Source organism: Chelonoidis abingdonii, chromosome 7, assembly GCF_003597395.2.
Source record: "Chelonoidis abingdonii isolate Lonesome George chromosome 7, CheloAbing_2.0, whole genome shotgun sequence".
Lineage (NCBI taxonomy): Eukaryota > Metazoa > Chordata > Testudines > Testudinidae > Chelonoidis > Chelonoidis abingdonii.
The window spans coordinates 40,576,206-40,601,462 of record NC_133775.1 but is presented as its reverse complement, the minus strand read 5'-3'; the positions used below and the strand labels follow the sequence as shown (position 1 = coordinate 40,601,462).

Here is a 25,257-nt window from a genome sequence, read left to right as displayed (position 1 = left end):
AGATTTATACCAGCTGAACATCTGACCCCATATTGCACTATTATAAAAATAGTGTAAGAAATCTCAGAATCAGATTGAGATAATGCATGCTCTGTTTTAATGAATGCTGCTAATCATACAAAATAACCAATATACTTAGTCTAAAAGAAAGTCTTATTGTAAATAATGAAGAAGCCACTGTTTAGGCAAAATATGTGAAGTATTAATGAAACCTCCACCTCAAAAATGTAGGTTACACTCCATGTCTAGACCATTTTGGTCAGTAATGAAAACCTAACAGGGAACTCCTTAATTGTTGCAGAAATATTTCAGCTAAATGACTGATACTTTCAAGCTAACATCATTAAAGGTCTGAGCCTGCAGTTTATACACAGGCAATTCTTACATTGACCTCAATGTGAGACCTGAGTAGGATTTTTACTACATGTATTTTACAGTTTTGGGCTCTGAGAAGAGACACAATTAGTGAAGCTATTTGATTTATTTTAGGTGACCATCAACAACTGTGTACTTTAATTTTCTTTGAATTATAATTTAAGAGTATTGAGTGAATTAAGGGAGCTCTGCATTGGTCTAACTGCTCCTGGTGAAATCAGTGGTAGAATTCTCAGTGTCAGACTTCTGTGAAACAGAGTTAGGCTATTCTGAGTACTTTTGAAAGAGCCCACCTGTTAGCGAAGTAAATATTTAAAGCATTCCTGTATGCATCTGGATAATCTGTTCTTCATATACAACCAAATATTGAAGTGAGCTACAACAATGTCCTAGCCCTCCTGGAAATGCCATCAGCCCTTTGCATTTTTATCTGAATACTCTTTAAGGTAAAGTACAATAAAACTGTACTGATTAGAAGAACTGCATTTCTCACCTATAAGTAGAAGTCATGGGTCAAAATCTCAAATCTGGGTGCCTAAAGTTAATCTTTTAAATTCATATTTAGGCATCTAGATAAGGATAAACTGATTTTCGGAGTTGTTGATAATTTAGACTTCATTTCTAAATCTTGAAAATTAACCTCTCTGTGGCTCATTTTCTGAGTCTGTGAAATAGGGGAAATCCTAAATATTCACTTTTGTAAAGCACTTTGGGATAGGCAGATGAAACATGCTAATAATAATAATTATTATTAGTGTTCATGATTGGTACTGCAGATGAAACATGCTAAGAATTAATAATAATTACTGTTTATGTTTGGTTTGCCCATAACAATTGTCCTTGGGTGCATGTACAACATTAAAAACTATTGCAATATAAACATAAAAAAAATGAATAGGGTCACTGCATTACAAAACCAGCAACCACCCCTATATGGCAAATGCCTCTAATAGTACTTGCATTTTGAACTGTACCCTAAATGCCAACAGACTCAGAGTCTGTTCAGCCAGAGAGGGACGTGAATCCAAAAGTCAAGGACTTTCCGTTTGAAATGCTCTACCTTTAGCTAACCATATCAAAATCCAGAGCTGTTAGTAAATATTCCCCCATTGATTAACTAGTTATTGGCTACTTAGGGTCTGTCCTGTTATTGAAGGTTCAGTTCCAGCTATTAAACTGAACTGTTTGTTAAATGTTTACAGAATTAGGGAACAGGCTGATAATCTGTGAGAAGTAATGCACAAAAAAAAGAAAAAGAAAAAAAAAGAAAATAGTTATCGGGTTTCACAGTAAGAGAACTGCTTAAAACAGAGCTTGAAAAATGGTAACTAAAATAAACCTATATAAAAGCTTTCACACAATCAGCATTTAAGTTTTCTTCTGCCCCCCACATTTCTCATTTATTCTGGTATGACTGCTCTGTACAGACACAAGTTACCCTGTTCTCCCATACCAATGTGTCTCATTAATCACTATGGAAGAAAGGATAGTTTAGACTCCAGGCCCATTCAATCTTTGGTCTTTCTGAGGAGATGATCAAAACTGGTGCCAGATAGAACCTATTGTAATAGTAGTGTTTATTATTTGGATATGTGCCCAATAGGAGCTGGCCTAGGGCCATTAACTTACTTCATAGATAATAGGATACTGCCATTAGATTGTAATAAGCATCTAGAACCTTGGACGAGTGTTAAAAACAGAGGCCAAGATTTTAGAAAACTAGGACCTTAAATTTAGGCTCTTATACCTTTAAGTAATAGTGTGATTTTCAAAAGTACTGAGCAAGCAGCACCTCACATTTAGAAACCTAAATATGTATCTAAGTGTCTAACTATAGGCACCCATTTCTGAAAGTCTTGGCCATAAATAAGAAATACCTGAAGACTTTTCATCAACATTCATTGGGTCTTGATGTTTTTAGACTGTTAAAATCTCACTGCTGAATGGTAGCTAGCCTTTTAATAGGGTTAAAAATCAAATAAAACAAGAGTAAACTTTTAAAAAACTAAATTTAGGAATGAAGAAAGGTTAGTAAGTCCACACTCTGAGTTCCAGTTTGTAATGAAGTTTTGAGATAATTCCAATGATATGACTTACTGACATAATGTAACATGTTTACTAAGGAACAATACAACGTATAAAAAAAATTTCAGAAGCTAATATTATTGGGCCAAATTAATCTCTTGTGTACTCCAGGGATCAATCTGGCCTACTGTGTTTAGTGGCTCCAACTCTTACACTCTATTGAGGATGGGGCATTTCTAATGAATTGGTACTTAAACATTGACTGTGAGGACATTATTGATGAATAACTGCAAAATCAAGAGGAAAATCAATGTCTGTCCAATATAGTTCATTCTGTATGAAAGAGAAAAAAGTTCAACAAACTGCAAAAATATATTGGACAACTCAGTGTACAGCTTCCTGTCTCTCCTTTTTCTTTTCTTTTCCTGTTTTTTGGTTTGTATATATGTAAAGTAATTGAATCCTAGTAAAATTGTTTGTTGTCAGTTATTACTACATCCATTTAAAAGGTGGAAACCTTATACATAATTTAGGTGATGAGGATCTAGCACTTTTCCCCAAATGGGGAGTATATTGTCTGATTCTCTCACAGAACTGAAGAGAACAGAGCTAAGGATTTACCAGCCCAAAAACTAATTGCTAAGAGGATTTCAACACCTATATTTTATTAGGGACTTGAGCAAAGAGAAATTTTTTTAATCTAAGTATAGTCAGGTTCAGGCCTGGTAAGATTTTTGGTGGGAATGAATTCCCGATCCAGAGGCCTGCCACTACAATCATCTTATTGTCAGGCATGCCTTCCTTCTATATGCAGCTGAGGTGATATGGGATAAGGAAAGAGGTAATCTTCAACATAACTCTATCCTAGAGCATTATAGTGCTCAGTCACTGGCACCTTTAATTGAATCTGAAAATGCAGCGAAGGGGCAGATTACAATGTGCTGAAATTGGTTTGCCCTACCTAAAATGTGGATAACCAAATTCTTACCAAGCTGAAGCTTTTAAGTGGTCTTTGTCTGTGGCAAGATCCATGTGTGAGGGGGGAAAAAACATCAACATTGTGGGACTTCACAAGTGGGAAGAACATCAGAGGCTTCTGGGATGTCTCTTACAGGAATGATCAAAACCACTGAAAAGGAATTTTGTCCCTGCCACAGGATCCTCAGTCAAGAGAGCAACACTTCCTCAATCAAGTGCATTGAGGGCTACTGACGGATTTAATAGGATTAGTGTGGATATTTGACTTCAGTCCATTGCCCTGAGTCATTGTTGACCATGAAGACTATCTGTCCAAATACAGGTCTGAAGAATAATTGACTAAGATCCAGATTATTGAAGACTATCCACTGATGATGGAGTTGGCTTATAACCAGCTTCTCAATGACCATCCCCAGGAAGGTGGGGTGGGGTTAGGTACTGGTTGGTAACAGACAAGCCTGTTAAAGTCAAGAAAGGTATTTTTGAGCAGGGATCAGACCACAGTACATTGAAGATTTACTCTTCCTCAAATAATAATTCCCAACAGTGAAGTGCCCAGGTATTCTATATTGTCTTTCTCTAGACAGGAGTAGCAAGGCTCTGACCTTGGATCAATCTCTTGTTTTGCAGCAAAAGCAGACAAAATTACTGTCCAAGATATTGTGTAGGTAGCTGATATGAACGTTAAAAAATGGGTTAAGGTGATAAGTGGTTTATTTACCTAGTTATAAAGGATGTGATATATAGGTATTAACTGCTCAGAATGATTGGGCCAGAACCTCAGCTGGTATAAAACAGTGCAGCTCCATTAGCCAACTGAGGATCAATCCCATTGTTATGTATATGTACATGGTCCACTAAGGATGACACATTACTTTAGTTATGTTTCAGTCAAGCAAATCTTATTCAGTTGCTATGGTGATATGATTTTATCTCTCAGTAATATAGTGGAACCCAAGAATGTGATTGTCAGGGTTTTTCTTATGTTTTGTAATGTTATGTTATATTTAGGTTGAAAGTCAAAAGACCCTTGGCCCAAATATTATTGTTTTAAACTGATTAAAAATAGTTTTCCAATTTTCATGTAAAGCACAGAAGCTATTACTCAAAAATGTGTAATTGTTTAATGGGAAAAGCTACTGATCATTGGACATGGAACTTTTTACCTCTAGCTTACCACTTTGAATACACCCCAGGTTGGTAGGCAAGGATGGATGGCGTATATTTGATAGGTTCGGTGAATTTTTTGGAAGGCTCATATCACAAAACCACCACCTTAACTAGCACTAGTTGTATCATTTTTGCCATCGCAACAGAGGAACCAAATACTGAATAGGCACAGAGACCAAAAACGTCTTTCATCTCTGGAAACTTGCATTGCTATTGCCTCTGCTACAGTTGTTCAGTGACTATGTAAGCGGGGGAATGATCCCGCTATCGTGGGGAACTTTCCTGGCTTCTGCACTACCTCGGTGAAGTGGGCTAGCAAAAGGATCTGAGTCCTCGCTCCCACTTCCTTTACCCAGATGCCTCCCTGCCCTTGAGGACTCCCCTTCCACTCTCCTGTCTGGCAGAGTCCTTGTAACCCCAACAAGGCTGGGCCCAGGATTCCTGGGGGGCTCAACCCCCAACCCTGCTGTGGTCACCTAGTACAGGGGCTAGGGTGTCCCCACTCCGGGTACTCTCTTTGCACTGCGCATCTCCCTGACCCACTGATCACACCATACAATTTAAAGCAAATACAAGTTATTTAATTAACAATTAATTTAAAAAAAAAGAATAAGGAAAAATGGGAAAGGTTAAAAGAAAACACATCACCCCGCTCTGTGGCAGGGAACATCACAAACAGTGTCTCTAGGATGTCAGGGCAGTTCACAGTCTGTTCCTTGTAGGTCCCAGGCCTCCTTCTCAGGCCCTGGCTGTGCTGCAGGGATGCTGCGGGTTGGACACTTGCTCTGCCGGTGGACACACACTCTCAGGCTCTGGGTGGCAGAACCCTTCTTCCCAGCATCAGCCCCAAGTCTGGCCTGCAGGGCCTCTTGGCTGAGGTGTCTCCCTGTGCTGTGCCCACTGCTCAGGGTCCCCCTCGCTCTCCGCAGCTGCTCACCATACCCAGCTCTGGACTGCTCCAGCCCTGGCTCCGCACTGCCTCAGCACGGCTGCTGCTGCTGCTGCTCTGCCTTCAGCTCCTAGGCTGCTTCTCTGGTCTCTCTGGCTCCAGTTGTTACAGCACTGCTCCAGGGCAGGTCTGCTCTGCAGGCTGCTTCTGTGACTCTGCTCTCAGCTCTCACCTGCTTCCTGGGCTGCATGTCTGGCCCCTCTGGCTCTGGTTGCTGCAGGTCTGCTCTCTCTGGGCTGTGCTCTGGCTTTTTGGACTGCAGCTCTGCTCCCATCAGCTTAGCTCAGGCCCCTGATCTCTCCTTAGCTCAGCCTCACTCCATCTGACTCAGACAATTCCAGCTCACACAGGGAGGACAGGACCCCCCTGGCCTCCTGACTCCTTGATTAGCCTGCCCACCCTGTCAATCAGGCTGACCTGGAGCATTGGCCTCTCCTCATTGTTCCTGGAGACTGTCAGTCTCAGGCTCCTGATTTCCCATTGACCCCTCCCATTTTAGTGCTGGGAGCTAGCAACCAACCCCCCCACTGAATGTTAGTAAGGGGGCAACAGTCCCCTTACAACTAGAAAGAAGATTCCAGTCTCCACCATTGTAAATCTAGAAACTTTCTTGACTGCTAAGTTACTAAAGTAAAATTAGTCTTAAAGCATGGTTATAGTCAGATACTATCACTTTGTTAACTCAAAATTTCTGCTCCCTTTGTAAATCCAAAGTAATACCTGCATATATTAGAGAATAAAATACAGTTGTGTTACTCTCTACTCCTTCAGAAAATACACAACCATAGGAGGGTTAATTAGGTTTTCTTATAATTTTAGAATTTTAATGATAGCTGGTGATGCATGAACTTGACTGTCTGTCTTTCTGATCCCAGATTGAGTTTGCAGAAATCACAGTTAGAGACAACATTCTTGTAAACCGAAAATATTTAATATAGCACCACTCAAAGGTAAGAGCCATCTTCTCTTGCCTTTAACTTGAAAAAAAAATCCAGAAATTCCATAAAGCACACCAAACTTCAACAATGTAAATTCTCATGACTTTGTTACAACCACTCCCCTTTTTGGTTGTTTTTTGTCTAACTTAGTGCTCTACGTTCACCTACAGGGAGCACTCCCACAAAGGGCATGGAGTTCCATTGGTTTAAACTAACCAAGTAGTTAGTTGCCTCAGATTCTCCTGTCAGACAGGGTGTGGGTGTGTGGATTTCCTTCTGCTTTTCCAGTCTATGAATGTGAAGCTCCAGATCCCTTGAAGGATCAGCTAGAGGCACAAGCCATCTGAATGGAGGAACTGAGCTTCTTTATTGCTGCATGGCTCCCCCAGCACTCTGACACCCCTTTGACAGCATGATTCCTGTCCTATCCCTGCTCTGGAATCTCCCTCAGTGAGGAGGAGAAAGCCAGACAAGTTAACACACACAGACTGTAGACCACATATTGGGGCAGAAGGAGGTGGGGGAAAATAGGTTTCTCTCATATTTGTGTGTAAGGTGCTGTGTATATTTATGGCACTATAAAATACTAAATATGAAGACGCATGGTCTGCTGCCATTACCAATAATGAGTAGTACATAACTCCCAGAATAGTCCCACTGAAATCAATGGTACTGCTTGTGGAGTAAGATACTATGCAACATGAGGAGAGATATCAGAATCTTGCTCCAAAGGAGTAATTATAATAATACAGGCCAGATTCTTAACCCCACACACATGTTGTTTAGAAGTTAATGGAGGGCAAGATATTATTCTCTGTGAGTAAGGGGATCAGAGTCTGCTCCAAAGATGGAATCCTATTATCATTTTTACAAAGTCACTTTTCAAAGTATAATGCCCTTTATTTTTTAAATGAAATGATACTGGTTATTAATTCATAAGAAGTAGTAGGGCATGGTGCATTTTTTTTAAAATCATTGTATCTGTGGGAAATCTAGTGCTGGAAGTGGTGACCAAAAAATGGAACCATCCCTTCCTATCTCTTTCACCCAAAAAGGGCTAGATTCATTCCACGTACTTTGTGCTGCTCTGGCAATGTAAAATTGCTGGAAAACAAGTTTAAGTGACCGGTTAATTTGAGTTTATGTCTCATTTGTCTCACCAGAGTGGTGCAGAAAAGTCAGATAGTACTGGTGATTCTGGCCCAAAATATAAATAGAAACTTAATGTAATTTTTCCAGGAATTGAAAATTTATCATAGAAAACTGTTTCTGTGAAGGCTGAAAAAGTGACAGTATGATAAAATGGCCAAGTCACTGGCTGTGAATTAACATCCACTAAATGGCACTTTAATTTAAGGGACAATTGTATTTAATATAAAATAAAAAGTTCTGTTCCATATATGTTTTATTACATCCTTTAAATTTCTCTTTGCTTTAAATGTGCTGCAGTGTTAATGACCCTTTAATAAGATCACTCTGCTTTAAATTCAGAGGGTTGTGTGATTATCTGGCTATACTGAAAGAAAGACAGGAGACATTTGACATGGGCTTAATCAATCACTTTATTATTAGATGTCTGGGACTACCCAGCAGATAAAAGTTTACAGTGCAGGTATCCCCATGTTTTCCATAATTACCTGGGGGCTTTTACCAGCCCCCTCTCTTTTTTTCATCCAAGTCTCTCCAGCAAATTTATTGCCTTGACCTTACCATACCCATGGGGCTTCCGCCAGCTCCCCCTCTTTTCCATCCAGGTCACTCCAGCAAATCCATTGCTGGGACCTTACCATCCTCCCACTCCCATTGGAGGGATAAGGTGGGATATAACAATGTGGGGGGTTGACTCCCTGCTGTACCAATCATAGGAGTCCCCAATCACCCCCCATTCATTCCTTTAACAAACACCTCTTTTTAAGTCCTTTTCCAAACCATTTATCCGGTCACTGTATACCTTCCCTATGGAGTACCTGCACTGGACATCTGTCACAAGGAGGCACCAGCAATTAGATTGGATGCCTCCCCCTTCCCTCCAACCCAGTTGGGTTCCCAGACATCTTTTACTGCCTCTCCTTCTAAACTGGCCAAAACAAATTGGCTCCCAGGCTTTATGGGGGAATCCCATACTCCTTGAATAATTTGGTGCCCCAGAGTGACCCAATTGCTAAGCCTCTTAAGACCTCAAGAGATATGGCCACTCCGCTGTTAGAATCTGTCAGGCCTTGTCCACCCAGATGGCGCTCCACATCTCTCAGCCAGACCATGCGTGAATGCATGTCTGACAACACGGATCTGCATCAAGTCCCTTCTTGTTCTGGGCAGTAATTGAACTCCTTTACACATTCCCAAATAGTGTTCTGTAATGTGTGTCACATCATGCCAGTGACTGCTGACAGGCCCCTTAGCACACAGCAGTGGCATGAGCTGGCCCAATAACATGCTTCTTCTTCCATGTCAACACAGTATTGCCCCATCCTGGACCCCGGTTGCCAACTCTTAAGGCCACTAGGATGTCCACCTATTCACATAAGCACAACAATCCTGTGCCCACTGATCCACACCACCTCGTCCATGGCTGGTCTGCCCACATCTGGAATGGAATGACAGCACATTCAAGGTGACTGACCACCCGAGGTTGCTCCATGTAAAAAGGAGGCTTCAGGCCCAGGGCTGCACTTTTAACCCCCTCCATTCCTAGGGGATGAGTCAGCGACCACGCTATCCCTTGTGCAGCAGTTTTCATTTTTCTCCCCACCCCCCCTTCAACCCATAAAGCGTCGTTCCCTTTTTTTCAGTCATCCAGTCAAACAGCCCCCTGTTTAAAGGTGCAAGGCAGTCACTCTTAATCCAGAGCATCTCCAGCAATAATCCAGATGCCAGTTCAGCAGCCATCTTTAATAAAAATGGTAAAATCTTCCTCAATATTTAAAGTCTCTGGGCCTGATTCTGATATCACACCAGTTTCTCACTGGTGTAACTCAACTTCTAGTTGTTATTGGTTTACGTTTGTGTAACCTTCCCCCACAAAAAAAATCTTCAGTGGAGTTACACCAACAGAGAAGTTGATCTTTTATTCCTATTCAGAACATAGTTCAGTTGCTCCTCAAAGTTGTTAATATTTTTATATTTGTACCATTCTGGTTCATTTTACTCCATGGCTTTCATTTAGTTCAGTGTGCAACAAGCCTAAAAAGCAGTAGAAGGTAATAAAAGTATGCCCTAAATGATACATTCAGTATGGAATACTGTGGACCAAATCCTGTTCTCAGTTACACCACTGTAAATCTAAATACCTTCACTAAATGAATGGAGTTACTTCAGACTTACTCTGGTAACTAAGAGCAGAATTTGCCCCTGTAAATTTAAATCTGCCAAATACAGAGGTGTTTTTGCTCTAAAGACACTATGTCATTAAAGTTATCTTGTGCTTTAGCCTAGGATATTGGACAACTAGTCTCCAGCTAACTAGTCAAAACTTCCAAACAAACTGAAAAAAGCTGATGGATGGAAGGTAGATGGAAATACACGACCTTTGCTCACACACTGAGATTGTTTTTAAGGAAAGTAAAATGACAATCAATACACTGGTAAGGAATTTAAACAATACGGTCCTCCATGTCCTCTCAGCAAATCCAACAATATCAAACTCTTTTCTCATTATTCCTGCATGACATCCATTAACATCCATGGAAGTTACACATCTGGAGAGAATAAGTCCCTTTGTGCCAAATCGTACCCCCTTGAATGGTACAGAGGTGCTGCAGAACTCTGCATTATGATATTTAGTGGGAAGCAGAATCTCTTTGGCTAGGTTCTCCATTGTCTGGTAACCAGAACAATGGAAAGTTGTTTTTCCATTGTGTCTTGACCTCAGGGGGGCAAGATTTGCCTCTTAAGATCTAAAGCTGTGCTCTAATAGGACATCCTTGGGTTCAGATCTTTCTGCATGTGATTGCTTAGTCCATGTAGGGTGCAATTGAAGCCATTGGGAATTGTGGCTGTAAGGCACTCTGTGAGCAGCTCCCTTTGCAAGGTCAGGGACTTGTACAACTGTGTACTTATTTTGCCAGTTTACCACAGCAACCATAGAATTAAATTTTCAGATGTGATATTTAAGTTTTGCATGCTCAATTACAGTTTTTTCAGAGAGGCCCATGCACCCATTTTGTGCATCTGAACAGTGATTTGTGCATGCACTTTTAATGGTTTGGTGTTTTCTTACACTCCCATCCCCAGACACCAGATAAAAAGCCATGTACTACTTGGATGCAATAGTGTGATATGACATAACATTTATTTGCATTTTTCTTTAGCTTTTTTCTCCTAGAAGAAGTAAACAGACAGGTGTGAATTTCATTGCTAGTGAAAACCTTGTCTCATTTCAATGCCAGCTGGAGAAATTGTACCAGAAAAGTACCACCCAGAGTCAGACTGAGTCCCTTTAAGGAAGCTTTTGTGAGAGGGTCTATCACAGACTGATATCTACTGAAGCAATAGAATGTCCTGCAAAATTAAGATCAATCAAAACTGAACAACATACAAACTTGGTGGGTCCTTAGTATCTCAGGCTTCCTCATATGGCCAAATGTTGAATGATATCAGCCAGGTCCAGATTAACCAATGTGCACTTGGGGCACTTGCAATAGAGCCCCACTTCAGGGAGGCTCTCAACAACTGGGGAAAAACCCAAATCAATAAGTGGAGTATCACTGCACCTTCGTGACCCACATAGTAATGCTAAGTATCGGAGGGGTAGCCGTGTTAGTCTGTATCTGTAAAAGCAGCAAAGAATCCTGTGGCACCTTATAGACTAACAGACGTTTTGGAGCAGGAGCAGGAGCTTTCGTGGGTGAAATTTAGCCACGAAAGCTCATGCTCCAAAATGTCTGTTAGTCTATAAGGTACCACAGGATTCTTTGCTGCTTTTTAGTAATGCTACTCACTCGGATTTGGCCCAGCCATCACTCTATCATGATGGTGAGGTGGTCGGGCCAAACCTGAGCAGGACTGTAACACTGTGATCCTGCGTGCCAGGTTAAAACTTCATTCACTCAAATTTGGCCACTCCTCCATCATGACAGAAGTGTCAGAGCCAAACCTGAGTGAGTGGTTCTGCAGCATGGCTCTGGGCCCACACATGTCTACCATAACCTCTGAACTATCAGAACACTTACCACACCACCCTATCCCCCACCCAGAAAATCTGATGTCCGTTCATGCCATCCTCCTCTGGGCAAGGGATATTTCCCTGCAGGTTGAATACCTCTGTTCTAGAGAGTGAAAAGGGGGGAAGTTTTTTGAAGTTTTGGCTAAGGCGGCAATTATTTTGTACATCACAAACTGTGACTAGTTTAAGGAAGGTACCCCTACACCCCTCAGCAATGTCCATAGTGCACAGGGTCCCAACATTTGTTATAAAGAGATTTTCTCCTGATATGTAGGCCCAGATGAATAAGTTTTATACATTTCTTTGTAGGTTTACCAGGGAACTTCCTTTTCTCAGTTTGGATCATCATTTCTTTTAAAGTTTAATAATCAGGTGCTTTTGTATTTTCTGTTATGCCAGGCAAAGTGGTGGTCACCCCAAAAAATGTCATAAAACAGATAAATTTAATTTGTTACTCATGGTCAACTGTTATTTAGCAAAACAGCTATATCATTATTGCAGATGGCCAAATTATTTATTTTGAGTAAGTTTCTATTTGCAAATTGTTGTGAACAAGCTTGCTATGTTTGCTGTCCAAATGATTTGACTAACAGTTTGTGGAAATAAATTTCATCTTCTGGGCTGTTTGGAAAGTATTTAGTTTGACTATCTGCTGTTTGTGGTGTGTGAGTGATCACCTATATAACCTGATATCGCTCTGATCCCTGACTGACATTTTTTAAGCAGCAGAACAACAAACGATGAATGCTCTTTTTTTGTGTCTTGCTGACATTCCAATTCAGATATTCAAGAAACAGCCATTACCCAAACAGTAATGAGGAAGAAGTCAGTAGAAATGTCTGCAAACAGCAAAAGGGGCACAAAACTAATTGAACTAAGCAACCATTTAGAATTTGAATGATATTCATATTTACTGATTCTGCAGTATTTTTACCAGCTCTATTCATTATATACATTACAAAAAACACCAATCAGTTATTGGAGAAACAGTTTACCCAACCCTTTTATGGTCGTAGAAGTGCATTGGCATGTCTCCCACATGAGTAATGGGACAGTTCAGTGAATATATAGCATATTCATTGAAATTAATAAGAATGATTTTGTAAGGCACAGACCAAGTTTTACAAAGGTAAAGCTGGTATTTTTTAGATTTTGTGCAATGATTTTGATTATTTAATGTTGAAACATAGCTTTTCAGAATGTTTAAATTTAATTTTAGGAAAATGTAGAACATCTTTTATTTGTAGCAGGTGTACATTTAGGGATTCTTTCAGGATGTATTAACTTGTGATAAACATTCAATATTGTATTTATTTTTGATAATAATGTAATCTTGGTGGAGGAGGAAAATATCCAGGGTTGAATTATTTAAAGTAAGTGTAGCAGAAGCTCACTGGTATTTTTTTTCTGAAAATGTATCACCAGATGGAAGGAGGCATATACTTTGTTATCTCATTATCGAAATCTTGGAATGTTTTTACTTTAGAAAGTCCATAGCTGGAGTTCTACAGAGTTAGATTTAACCACACACTTGATTATCTATCTTCATGCTGGCAGTGCAATTGGCTGAATAGAATGAACTATTTTAGTTTTAAATGCACTCACATGTGTTAGTGATAGAATGATTTATGAAATGCTGAACTGAAGCAAAATCAGAACTGAAGACAATATTGGCTATGGCTGAGCAAACTGAGGAAAAATATTCACAAACATTTCAGTGATTCTAGAATTTCAGTTTTCCTGTATTTTCAACCTTTCTATTTGCTGTTGGTGGACATTCATTCAAATACATGAATATTCACAAGCATTGAATTTCAGGCTCATACTTGATATTTGGGGACTCATGAAATGAATAGTTAATAGAGAATACATGCATTACTACTGCTTGTTCACAGTTCATGAACAGGAGAAAGAAGGGATATAGTCACCAAATGCATTTGTGTTGAGAATTTGCTCAGTTTTAACAGTGGAAGTAATTTAATTTAGTTTTAAAAAGCTTGCCTTTACAGAAAGTGGTTAGAATTTTGCCTGCTTAGAAACTGCAGACTTGGGCCCAAAGGGAAAACAATCAGTGACATTATCTTTTTCTCTATGTTATATGTAAAATGAAGAGTGCCAACTTTACATCCCTATATCTCCCTGAAGCAGTACAGCATGAGCGATGTGATGTAAGCTGCCTCACCCAACTTGCACATTTGTTTTGTAGGGGCCTCTTTTGAGGGAAAAGTAGTTCTGTCTCCATGCCATTCAGTCCTTGGCATCCCTGCAACTGTAACCAAGGATGCCGAAGAGTGCAAATTCTGAGTGTTTTTGTTATGTGGACATTTGTTTACCAGGACCTGGAGTGAGAATTTAAAATTACTTCATATCAGCCAGCAGCCACAGGCCACCAGCAATCTTGGTTGGATTGTTTTAGATTATTTAGAATGTCAGACATCTGGGGCAGGGCCAAGGCCAGGGATCCTCTTTTTCTCTGTGTTTGTACAGTGCCTAGCACAATGGGACCCCATGACTGGGGCTCCTAGGCATTATCACAATAATAATAAATAATAATATGAACCATTGACCTAGAAACAACAGGCTCTGTCTATTTAGTCCTTTTCTTAGCTACCCAGTATGACTTCGACATATTTTACAATATCACGGCTGTTTATACCATCATCCTGTTATGCCTAAAATAAAATCTGCATGTATTCATAGATCAATGACACATTGGTGCCTGAGCAACAGTTACTGTATATTAATGCACTGATCTCATAAGAATGAATATAAGTGGCACAGCAAGTTGTTCAGAGCAGGAGATGATTTTTCATGCCCGTGTGGGGATTAAACAACTTTGTTGTGTTCATTATTGTAAGACTCAATAGTGAACATAATCCTACTCCTTTAAGAGCCAAACCATTACAACAGGACTACCAACAGTGAAAATCCCACATAAAGATCTGAAGTGTGGTTTAGTCCAGTCAAATTCTAGAAAAAAGAGAGCCCCAACTAGCTAACTTTCTCCAGCCCTCTTTCTAGAAATCATTCCACCTTGATTCTTGCAGCCTGACTACACCCCCAACTTCCCAAAGTACATCCCACTTCTAGTGTGTTCAGCAGGGTGGAGAGTGAATTAATTAATCCCCCACAGTTGCTCCAGCTCTGTAAAATTCCTATGATGCTTCTTTTAGCTAGATGGGGAGACAATTAACCCCTTCCCTACCAACCTCTGGAGAAGGGTGCTGTACCCTCAGTCACATGTGGTCAGAATGTATATTTGTATTAGTAGTCAAAAAAGATTATGTTTGGGAGCTAAGGCCTGGTCTACACTACGCGTTTAAATCAATTTAAAGAGTGTTAAATCGATTTAACGCTGTACCCGTCCACACTATCACGCACTTACAATCGAATATAAGGCTCTTTAAATCATTCTTTACTTTCCACTCGCGAGACGAGTAGCGCAAATTTGATATTAAATATCGGATTACGTGTATGTGGACGGAAATCGACGATTGCCTCCGGCGGTATCCACAGTGCACCACTGACGTGGACAGCAATCTGAACCGGATGCAGCGGGCAGGTAAACAGAAAGCCCCGCACTTTGAATTACATTCCCGTTTGCCCAGTGTGGAGTCTGATCACACGGGTGCGATGCAGTCTCAAATCCAAAAAGCTCCAGCACGGACCGTACGGGAGATACTGGATCTGATCGCTTTATGGGAGACAAATCTGTTGTATCAGAGCTCTGTTACAGACACGAAATGCCAACGTGTTGAAAAAAATCTCCAGGCTACCAGCGCTGCGGTGACAAGCAACGGAAGCCAGAGACTCAAATGGACGCCATGGAGGAGGGAGGGGTACTGAGACTCCAGCTATTCCCAAGTCCACAGCAGTCTCTGAAAAGTATTTGCATTCTTGGCTGAGCTCCCAATGTCTGTAGGTTCAAACACAGTGTCTGGCGTGGTTCAGGAATAGCTCTCAGTTCCCCCGCCCACCATGTGAGAAAGAAAGGAATCATTCTTGACTTCTTTCAGTGTCACTCATTTGTACTGAATGCTGCTGGAGAACGGCGATGCTACAGCAGTGAAGAGCAACACGCTCCTCTCCCTCCCCGGAGGAAGGTGCAGTAGGACAGGTAACTGTCCTCATGAACCCATGCTGATAATTGCTCAATATCATGAGGAATGATTCCTGGTTACTCCCAGTAGAATAGGAAAAACAGCTAATAAGCATCTTCATAATAGCACTGGAGGCTTCAGCCCCTTCCTTTCCTGTGTAAAAAATTCTGTACTGCTGGATGTCATAGCCGGGAGGCTGCTCCCTCATTTTATCTCACTAACAAGTCTCTGTTTCTTATTCCTGAATTCTTTATAACTTCATGACACAAATGGGGGGGGACACTGCCACGGTAGCCCAGGAAGGTTGGAGAGGAGGGAAGCAATGGTGGGGTTGTTGCAGGGCACCCCCTGTGAATACTGACACGGAGCAGCTGTGCCTGATACAGTCTCAATCTCACAACTTGGCCTATTTAGGCAAGACTGACTCTATTTTGATAGAAACCATAAGGAGGGATTGACTCAGTTCACAAGTGAGTCAATCCCATTTGCTTTTGCGTTGCGCCCAGCCGATTTCAGCCAGGGGCACTCATGATGCAGCGGACAGTACAGAGGGGAAGAGATAACCGTCATCTCATTGCCAGTTTCTCCGGCAGTAGACGGTACAGAACGACCAGTAAACCATCTCTGCTATCATTGCAAAAGTAAGTGAATGCTGCTGTGTAGCGCTGGAGATCGCCTCTCTCCACGGCATCCGTACACAACGGTGCCGGAAAAAAAAAAACTGAATGGGCTCCATGGTTGCCGTGCTATGGCGTTGCCAGGGAATCCAGGAAAAACGGCGCGAGATTGTCAGCTGAGTGTTTTCCCGGAGGAAGGAATGACTGATGACATTACCCAGAACCCCCGCGACAATTAAGATTCACCCTGAATTCCAAGGGCGGGGAGACTGTGGAACTATGGGATAACTACAGAAGTGCTACCCACAATGCAACGCTTCAGAAATAGACGTTAGCTTCGGAGCATGGACGCACAACGCCGAATTACTGTGCCTAGTGTGGCCGCATGAAATCGAAATTATAATATCAGTTTTATAAAACCGATTTTAGCAAATTCGATTTTATCCCGTAGTGTAAACGTGGCCTAAGTGTTGGTACAATATATGAAATGCTCGTTAAGTCATTTCCACTTATCAAAATTCATGTGTTAAAGGAATCTGTGTTGTAAGCACTAATTTCCAAATTATTTATGAAATAGTAAATCTCAATTAGCAAGTGACCTGTTAAAAAAATCAGATCTTAACTAACTTACACTGGACATGATGGGCTCCTAGATATTTGATGAGAGAAGGGCCCTGTTAAAATAATACTCAAATGTAAGAGTAGCCTGCAATAACACAAAATATGATGTAGCCACTCTTATGACTAGACACCTGTATATAGCAATGCAATTCATTTCCTTTTTGAAATGTTGCAGTATGAATAATTCTTTTTGTTGTTGTTTTTGCTACTTTTTCAGCTGAACCAGTTGATGTGCTAAAAGCATTAGAATTTCACAAGTCACCAGAAGGAATATCAAGAACAACAGGATTTTGCACAAACAGAAGAGATTCAAAAGGATCAGATGTTGCCTACAGAGTTTCAAAACATGCGCAAATCAGTGCCCCAACAAAGCAACTGTACCCAGGTGAGTCTATCAGAAAGTCGACTTCCTGATGTGTTTTCTTATTGTCCCAGACATGCAGAAAGATAGACAATATACAAGGGATGTGGTTTAATTTGGTCACTACTATATTATTTATCTCATCTCGGAACTAACCTACAGTAATTCGTGCATGCGAGCCAGTGTTCCTTCCTTAATTCTTTCAACCTAATGGAGGGCTGCAATGACTCCCAGCACTCTCCACTGCTATTCCCATCCCATTTCTGGGACTCTACCACTAAACCCAAAATATGCAGGTTAAGGGGCTAGGGAATGGACAGTGCCTCCCTGCTATACCAGACATTAGGAGACCCAATTCTGTTTCCCAGCTTCTTTAGGGATGTCTTCCCCTAAGTCCACTTCTAAATCCAGTTTTTCAGGGAACTGGATCCCTATGGAATAAGTACCAGTACAGGATACCTGCCAAATTGTGACATCCCACCTCTGACCTCATTTACTAGGTCTCTGAGCTGCTGTGGGAAAGGCAAAAACTCACCCCACACCATCTTGCCCAATGTGGTAGTGAGGGAGAATTCTTCCCCAGTCTTAAATAAGGCAACCAGCACCATGCCCACATTAGACCATTACAAATTAAATCCTACATTAATCCAAGGGCTGGGAGCTGCTAATCAGTCATAAGAGTGGGCTCATGTTGGAGGGGCAGGGTTTATATACCTTCCTCTAGGTGTGCAGGGGTCAATAGCCTACCTGAGTGTCATCAGCTCTGGGTGATACCTTACACCCTTCTTGGTCACCTGCAGGGCTAGCTCCAGGCACCGGCGCAGGAAGCAAGCGCTTAGGGTTGGCACGTCTTGGTCTTCGGCGGCAATTCGGTGGCGGGTCCCTCAGTCCCTCTTGGAGGAAAGGATCGGCCACCAAATTGCCGCCAAAGAACGAAGCAGCGGCAATGGAGCTGCTGCCCAAGTGCCGCTGATCACGGCTTTATCTTCTTATTTTTTTTTCTTCGCCGCTTGGGGCAGCAAAAAAGCTGGAGCCGGCCCTGGCCACCTGCTTCCAGTTCCAGAAGGGGGAGACCCTTAAAGTAGCCACTACCTTTTCCCTCCATCAAACCAAATCTCCCCCACCATGAGATTGCACGATCTGTGCTTCCTGATGTGTTTTCTTATTGTCTGTGTTTTTCTGCTGGTTGCAGCACAGAGCCCGTTCCCATTAACTAGTGTAGCATCATGACATGTCCCTGCTTTCCATTCATGTACAAATGAGGAAGCAGCCAATCAAATGAGCAGACAGAGTGTTTTAAAAAAATTACATACCAAATATTTAGGGCCTGATTCTTCTCACACCAGTTTTATGTTAGCGTGACTCGATTAACTGCAATGGATCTACTTTGGATTTACACTGGTGTAAGACATCAGTGAATCAGGCCATCTAATACCATACATAGAGAAATACTGCTTGATATTATATAAATCTTTAATAATTCTTTTTTCATTGCCTTTGTGAAGATCAGTCTCACAAAACACCTATTGACTTAAATGAGAATTTTGCTTCAGCAGGGACTGCAAGACATACTGTTAACTAGTCACTAAGCTTGTCTCACTGTATAAAGTGCCTCACCATATGAACTCTCTCAGCTTCTGTGTTAGGAAGTCACTGCTTAATCTGGAACATTTACAAAAGACAGCTATTGGATCCAGTTATCTTAAGAAGCAATAGTTACACTTAGTAGCAGGCATAGGAGAACAAGTTTGTACTGCAACCAGAAAAGAAGCACTGAAAAAATGTGAGAAAATGTTTCTTGTGAGATTTCTACCCTCAAATTTTCAGAATCAAGAGGTTTAGCTAAAGATTAAAATAAGCATCTGAACTTTTGCGTCTTTACCTGAATTGAATATTTCACCAATTAATAGACATAACGATTAACATTTCACAAAGATTCTAGATTAAATTAACTGTATGGTTTAACATATTGATAAATTCAGGCTACAGTTACAGTTGTCATATTATAGCAACAGTAATTACAAAAATAGTGGTATGGTAACATATTTACACATGCATAGAAAGGAAGGGAAATGGAACAAACAGCACAATAAAACAAATGTTGCTTCTTTGTTTAAGTGGCAAATCTCTGAGGTGGGATGATAACTGACATTTACTGGCTAGAAGGAAACTATATGACTGGCTGTGTTCCTAGACTAAAAGGCCTATTCTTCCATTGCTATGACTTCATACTTTGCATTGATAGTAATGGGAGCAACATGAGTATTGCTGACAGAACAGACCTAAGTAATTTTACCTGTTTTTCTCATCATTCTGTCAAAGGGAATTTTATGAATATTTGCTGATATTTCCATAAGGTGGACGGCATTGCGAAGTTTCTTACTTCTGTGCCAGGAATGGTCTATTTTAAAAGCAACACTTCTGGGAGTTATATTGCAGTGGTAGAAATGCAGATTGTGGTTGGTTGTTGCAAAATCATTCCCAGAAGTATCATGTGGTTGGCATTATGTAAGGAAATCTTGATATTTTGAGGACTACACACGGTTAGTTGTGGGTAACAGGTAATGTGATTCCATCTCATCTCTGATTTCTCTGTCATGAAATAAGCACATTATGTAAAAAGTTTCTTTGGATTTTTATTTTGGGGTGGGGACAAACTTTCATTCCATGATTTTGCTTCCACTCTTTTCACTTGATTGAAAGTGTTGCAGTTTATTAAATGTATATATATAAAATTTCAATCTTCATGCCGTGACATAAAAGCAGATTTTGAGTGAGTTTGCTTCTGAACACACCCATTAAATATGGGCAAGGAAAATATTTTTGTTTTGCCTATTAGAAGAGTAATGACATGGTCAACATCTGGGATTTTTATAGATCCTCAAGTATTTATTATCTGGAAGCGATAATAATACATCAATCTCAGAGCAATAGACACATCTAGAAGAGGAACTGCTATCAGACCTTTCATGTGCATCTTACATCATTTAAAGAATTAGTTCATCTCTTTTTATTTCAAGGGGGGAGGCAATGAAAGGAAATTTAGGAAAAAAAATATATTTCGAGCCAGATTCTTCCACATTTCCTCACATTAGACTATATCTCCTCAGCTGGTATAAAATGATAGAGCTTCACTGACGGCAATGGAGCTACCCACCTGAGGATATACTTCACTGAACATAATCAATGGGATTATGAGCATAATAAATTGCTACTCCACACAAGTAGGGGTGGTAGTATTTTGACTAATCAGCCTAAAAAAAAGTTTCAAAACTCTTCAGTTATTTTATTCAAGTACTACAGCTGCACCACAGAGTTAAAGCTAACATTTTAATCAGTCCCTTTCTATTGTTAGTATTACAGTGACAATAAGATCCAAAAATGTCTTGTGCAGAAATGAAATGGGTAGGAACTACTGGTAGAGCAACACTGTTAATCAACCTTCAAATACAGTGGGCTGGTGACTGAAAACTCATGGAAGGACATTGGATCATTGGCCTTTAGGAGCCATTAGCACAGAATAGGCATTCTTTGCCAAAGCAAGGCCTCAGAGTCCAGACATTCCTTTGGGGGGGGAAAGTTCCTGTGTTAACTTGCACTTATTTTATGAATGCCATTGTAGACTAACTGTCATAAGTAGATAGGTAAGGTAAGGGTTAATTTTCTTTTACCTGTAAAGGGTGAACAAAGGGAACCAAACACCTGACCAGAGGACCAATCAGAGAACTGGATTTTTTAAAAGTCAGGGGTGGGAATTGTGTAGTCTGGGTCTTTTGTTTTCTCCCAGCTATGGAGAAACAGCTTTCCTGCTACATCCTATTTCTTTCTAACATTTTCCTACAAAGTGTGAGTACAAAGAACAAGGCAAATAGGCTGTTATATGCTTTGTGTTGTATTTACATGTGTGGTGACTGTGTTGGACTGGTTTAATTGGGCTATCTTTAAATCAGACTGTTTATTCATATTTTCCTAAGCAAGAGCCTGTATTGATCTCTCTAATGCAGTAACATTGTTTGGTATTTTCTTCTTTTTATAAAAGTTTCTTTTTAAACCTTGTGGAAGTTTCTTTCCTAGTGAGGCAGAGGGGAGAGGAATCTCTGGCCCAGAGCTCTGTTATATCGGTGACAGGCTAGAGGGGGGAGGGAAAAGCCCAAACTCTGTGTCTCACCTTCCTATTGTCCCAGGGCGGGAAAAGGCTACAGACAAAGGAGAGGGGAATCTCTTGTGTGAGCTGACTAGGTGAATGCATAGCCTCGGGGAAGCTAGATTGCCTCTCCGGTTGTATAAAGGAGTGAAGTATAGCATCGCACCGGCTAACCAGGAAGGGGGAAGCTGGGGGATGAGATAGGGAGACCCAGGGGTCTGGGTCTTGGGGGGTTTCTCCAGGGAAAGTCTGGGGGGACCAGAGCGAGGCAGGCACTATATTCCTGTCTGGTGGCAGCAAGATAGATCTAAGCTGGGTATAGGCTTGGGGAAGGTTCACAGTAAACACTCAGATGTTGAACTCTAAGTCCAGATTTGAGACAGACGTTTACTACACTAACTATTAGATTTGGCAGCTACAGTAGTAACTGCTCATTTGGTTCATGAATGCCAGAGTAAATATGTTCATTATGTTGTTTGTTGGCACGTAAATTTAAATTGCCTTTGGCAGCCTCAGTTTAGGTGCTTTTCTTTCTAACCTCTGCAGGATTTCTGGATTAGAACTAAAATGGAGCACTCAGTTTCACCCTGCTGTTCCACCTCTTGAACTCTCCTTTCTGGGGCATGCAAGGGGAAATTGTCATTTAAAGAGAGAGGAAAAAACTGGCTTAAAATGCATTATCTATTTGGAAAAACACTTTTTGAATAAAGAAACCAGAAGAAAACATTTATTAGAGTCCAGTAAGCAGTACTTAATGAACTGAGCCCTAAAACAACTTCTGGACACAACACTATGTGGTGTAATGAATGCTTTCTGTGAAAATGAATGTGCCTGGACCACCATCTAACCACTTACTATAGAAAGATCTACTATGATTTTCACTCCATTTACTATAATTTTCTTCCTGTCCATGGTTCTTGTGAGCAATGCCATGGCAGATCCAGAAAGCACTGATTATGTGTCAGTGGGATACCCTTTCTAGTGTGCGGCATTTTTGAGATGGCATTCTAGGAATTATGTCAGTGTTTCATTTGGTCGTGACTGGCAAGGGTTGGGGGGTATGCACGGTATTTGAAGGTACTTGTAGGATGCATCCCACTGCTGGGTGGGAGAACCTCTCCATAAGACCCACTGTTCCTGAGCCCCCCAACCCCAATGAGAAGTCTCATAGAGCGTAGTCAGCTTGCTACCTTTGTCCAGGGAAGGGAAGTGAGCTCTCTCATTCTAGGATCTTTGGAAAACGCCCAATAGGTCTGGAATTCCCTTACCATGACAAAAAAGAAAAAATTCCTTCTGTGTTTTTTTTCAGAGAACATGTACAAATTCTGCTGTGCATTATGTGGCATGTTAGCCCAGAGAATTTTGTTAAATTTTCAGAAGCAGGGTGCCCAGTGGGTGTGTATATATTTATAATATAATAATAGGGGAAAGACCAAAAAAAAAAAAGATGTTAAACGGGACTAAGAAGTGAGCAAACCAATAGCCAACATTTTAGTGAACTCAAAGTACATGTTACAGTGTCCCCTTATCCACTATCATAACTGATTTCTAGGTTTGGGTATCTCTTTAGCTACTGTGAGACAGAGAGACAACTAAATATTGAAGTTCACTGTGTGACCTTGAAGGAGTCATTTAATGTCTCTGTGCCTCATCTGTAAATATCAGTGAAATAATATTTACCTGCCTCACAGGCGGGTATTGAGGCTTCATTATATAATGTTTGTAGACTGCTTTGAACTCACAAGTTGAAATATATTATACAATTAATATCATATAAGATATTATATTCTTGTATGGTCTTATTACCTTGTGTTATTTTTTTTTTTACATTTTCAAGGAATGATAACACAACAGATAATGATTTTCCTAATCATTTCATTGTTGCCATTGTTAAAACTTACCCAGTCATTCTTACTGATCAAATAAAATTGCCCAAGAAATCTAAAAGTGATCAAGAAAGTTTGATAACTATTTCAGCTAAGCATGTAAGCGTGATACTTTGTCATAAATAAGAAATGCTTGAGTCACATTCTTAATTTGATTATGTTGATACTAGCTTCCCCTCTGAAGCAATTTGCTTATCATTCACAATTTTGGTGCAAGATTAAACACATGGTTATATCATATCATAGTACAGAATACACAAAACTCACTGAACTGAGGCAAACAATGCTACTCATTTTTGTGACTTTCCTCAAAAAGCTTCCATAGTGCCTTATCTGATTGAAAAGCACATGCTCAGACTAGATGAATTAGTGCTACCTGCCTTAAGCATTTTCAACATCTCTTTCAGATTAACAGTTCAGACAAGGCAGGTGTTCAGATCCTTTCAAGTTATCTGTTTGGCCTCCTTTCATCCCAATCATTTGTTCTTTCTTTCCTTTTGCTGTTATCTATTCAACCTAATATTAAAAGGTATGCTATATAGTGTCATTTCATCTGTAAACTAACAACTTTGCTTTAAAAGACCCTATCCAAAGCCCACTGAAATCAACATAAAGTTTCCTATTGACTTCAATGGATCAAGTCCATTAAGAATAAGATCCCAAATCAAGCCCCAAATCTTCATAGATTCCCATTATAGTCTGAAAATCTTTTACTAACAAAGTTAAAATATGATGAATATAAAGCACACAAAGCACCATTAGTGCAGACAGTATAATAAACGTAACACTAAGCATTCCCTTAGTGGTAATATAGTGGTGGACATTCTTTTCCCAACAGTGAAAGGATATATGATAAGAAAGCAATCATCAACTCTGTCTATAATACTGTACTTATTCTTTTGTAGCATTATTAGTTCTATTAATATTACTGATATTTTAAAAAGGCAAACATCTAGACTTAATGCAAGCGATAAGTCTGAGGCCTGGTTTACACTGCGGGGGAGGGGGAAATCAATCTAAGATACTCAGCTTCAGCTACGAGAATAGAGTAGCTGAAGTTGAGGTATCTTAGATTGACTTAGAATCACTTACTTTGCGTCCTTGCGGTGCGCGATCGACGGCCGCTGCTCCTCCTTCAACTTTGCTTCCGCTTCTCACTGAGCTGGAGTTCAGCAATCGATGGGAGAGCATTTGGGGATTGATTTATCGTATGTACACTACATGCGATAAATCGATGCGCGATAGATCGATCGCTACCCGCCGATCCGGTGGGTAGCATAGACATATCCTGAGAATCCAAGCAATCAGAAATGTCAGTTGGCAACATCTGTCTCATGACACTAACTTAGCCAGATTGCACATTTTGTAGGTTTTATTGTTTACAACATTTTAAGGTTAATGTTTAACAAGAAAAGCAAGACTAGTAAATACTAAATGCATGCAGTGTAATTGAATTTTGAGTTTGTGCCAGGGTTTTGTTGTTGGGGGTTTTTTTGGGTGGGGGGGTGGGAAGAAGGTACATTTAATTTATCATAGAGGCAGGGGCCTGGAAGAATAGATGGATAGAAATACAGAGCTATTTGGCTTGGAGAGATGAATCTAGCCACCCTTAACTATGTTCACCTGAACCCTGTTGTCCTTACCTGTGCCATCTTTATTTAAAAGTCTACAAGCTGAATAAACCACTTGAAACACTTAAGGACACCGACAGGCTTGAATGATTTAAAACTACTTTTAACCCTTAAAGAAATTTAATTTTCTTAAGCATTCTACATCTGTAGGTAGTTTAAGCAGTTTAAACAACTTTAAATCCTTAGAGCAGCTAATGCCGTTTAAGACCTCTAAAGATTTAAAGCTGCTTAAACTATCTGGCAGCTGTAGTTTAGATTGTTTGAAAGAATGCCCCAAAATGATAAACCCATTCTAATT

At 40.4% G+C, this 25,257-nt stretch overlaps 1 protein-coding gene across 1 annotated transcript in view; it reads left to right on the top strand.

Moving 5' to 3' along the window:
* COL11A1 (collagen type XI alpha 1 chain) overlaps positions 1-25,257 on the top strand; it is a 239,140-nt gene that overhangs the window by 6,634 nt on the left and 207,249 nt on the right. The window contains exon 2 of the mRNA XM_032797054.2: positions 17,155-17,322. Within this exon, the coding sequence (XP_032652945.1) occupies positions 17,155-17,322 (168 nt within the window). The remainder of the gene's footprint in view (positions 1-17,154; positions 17,323-25,257) is intronic.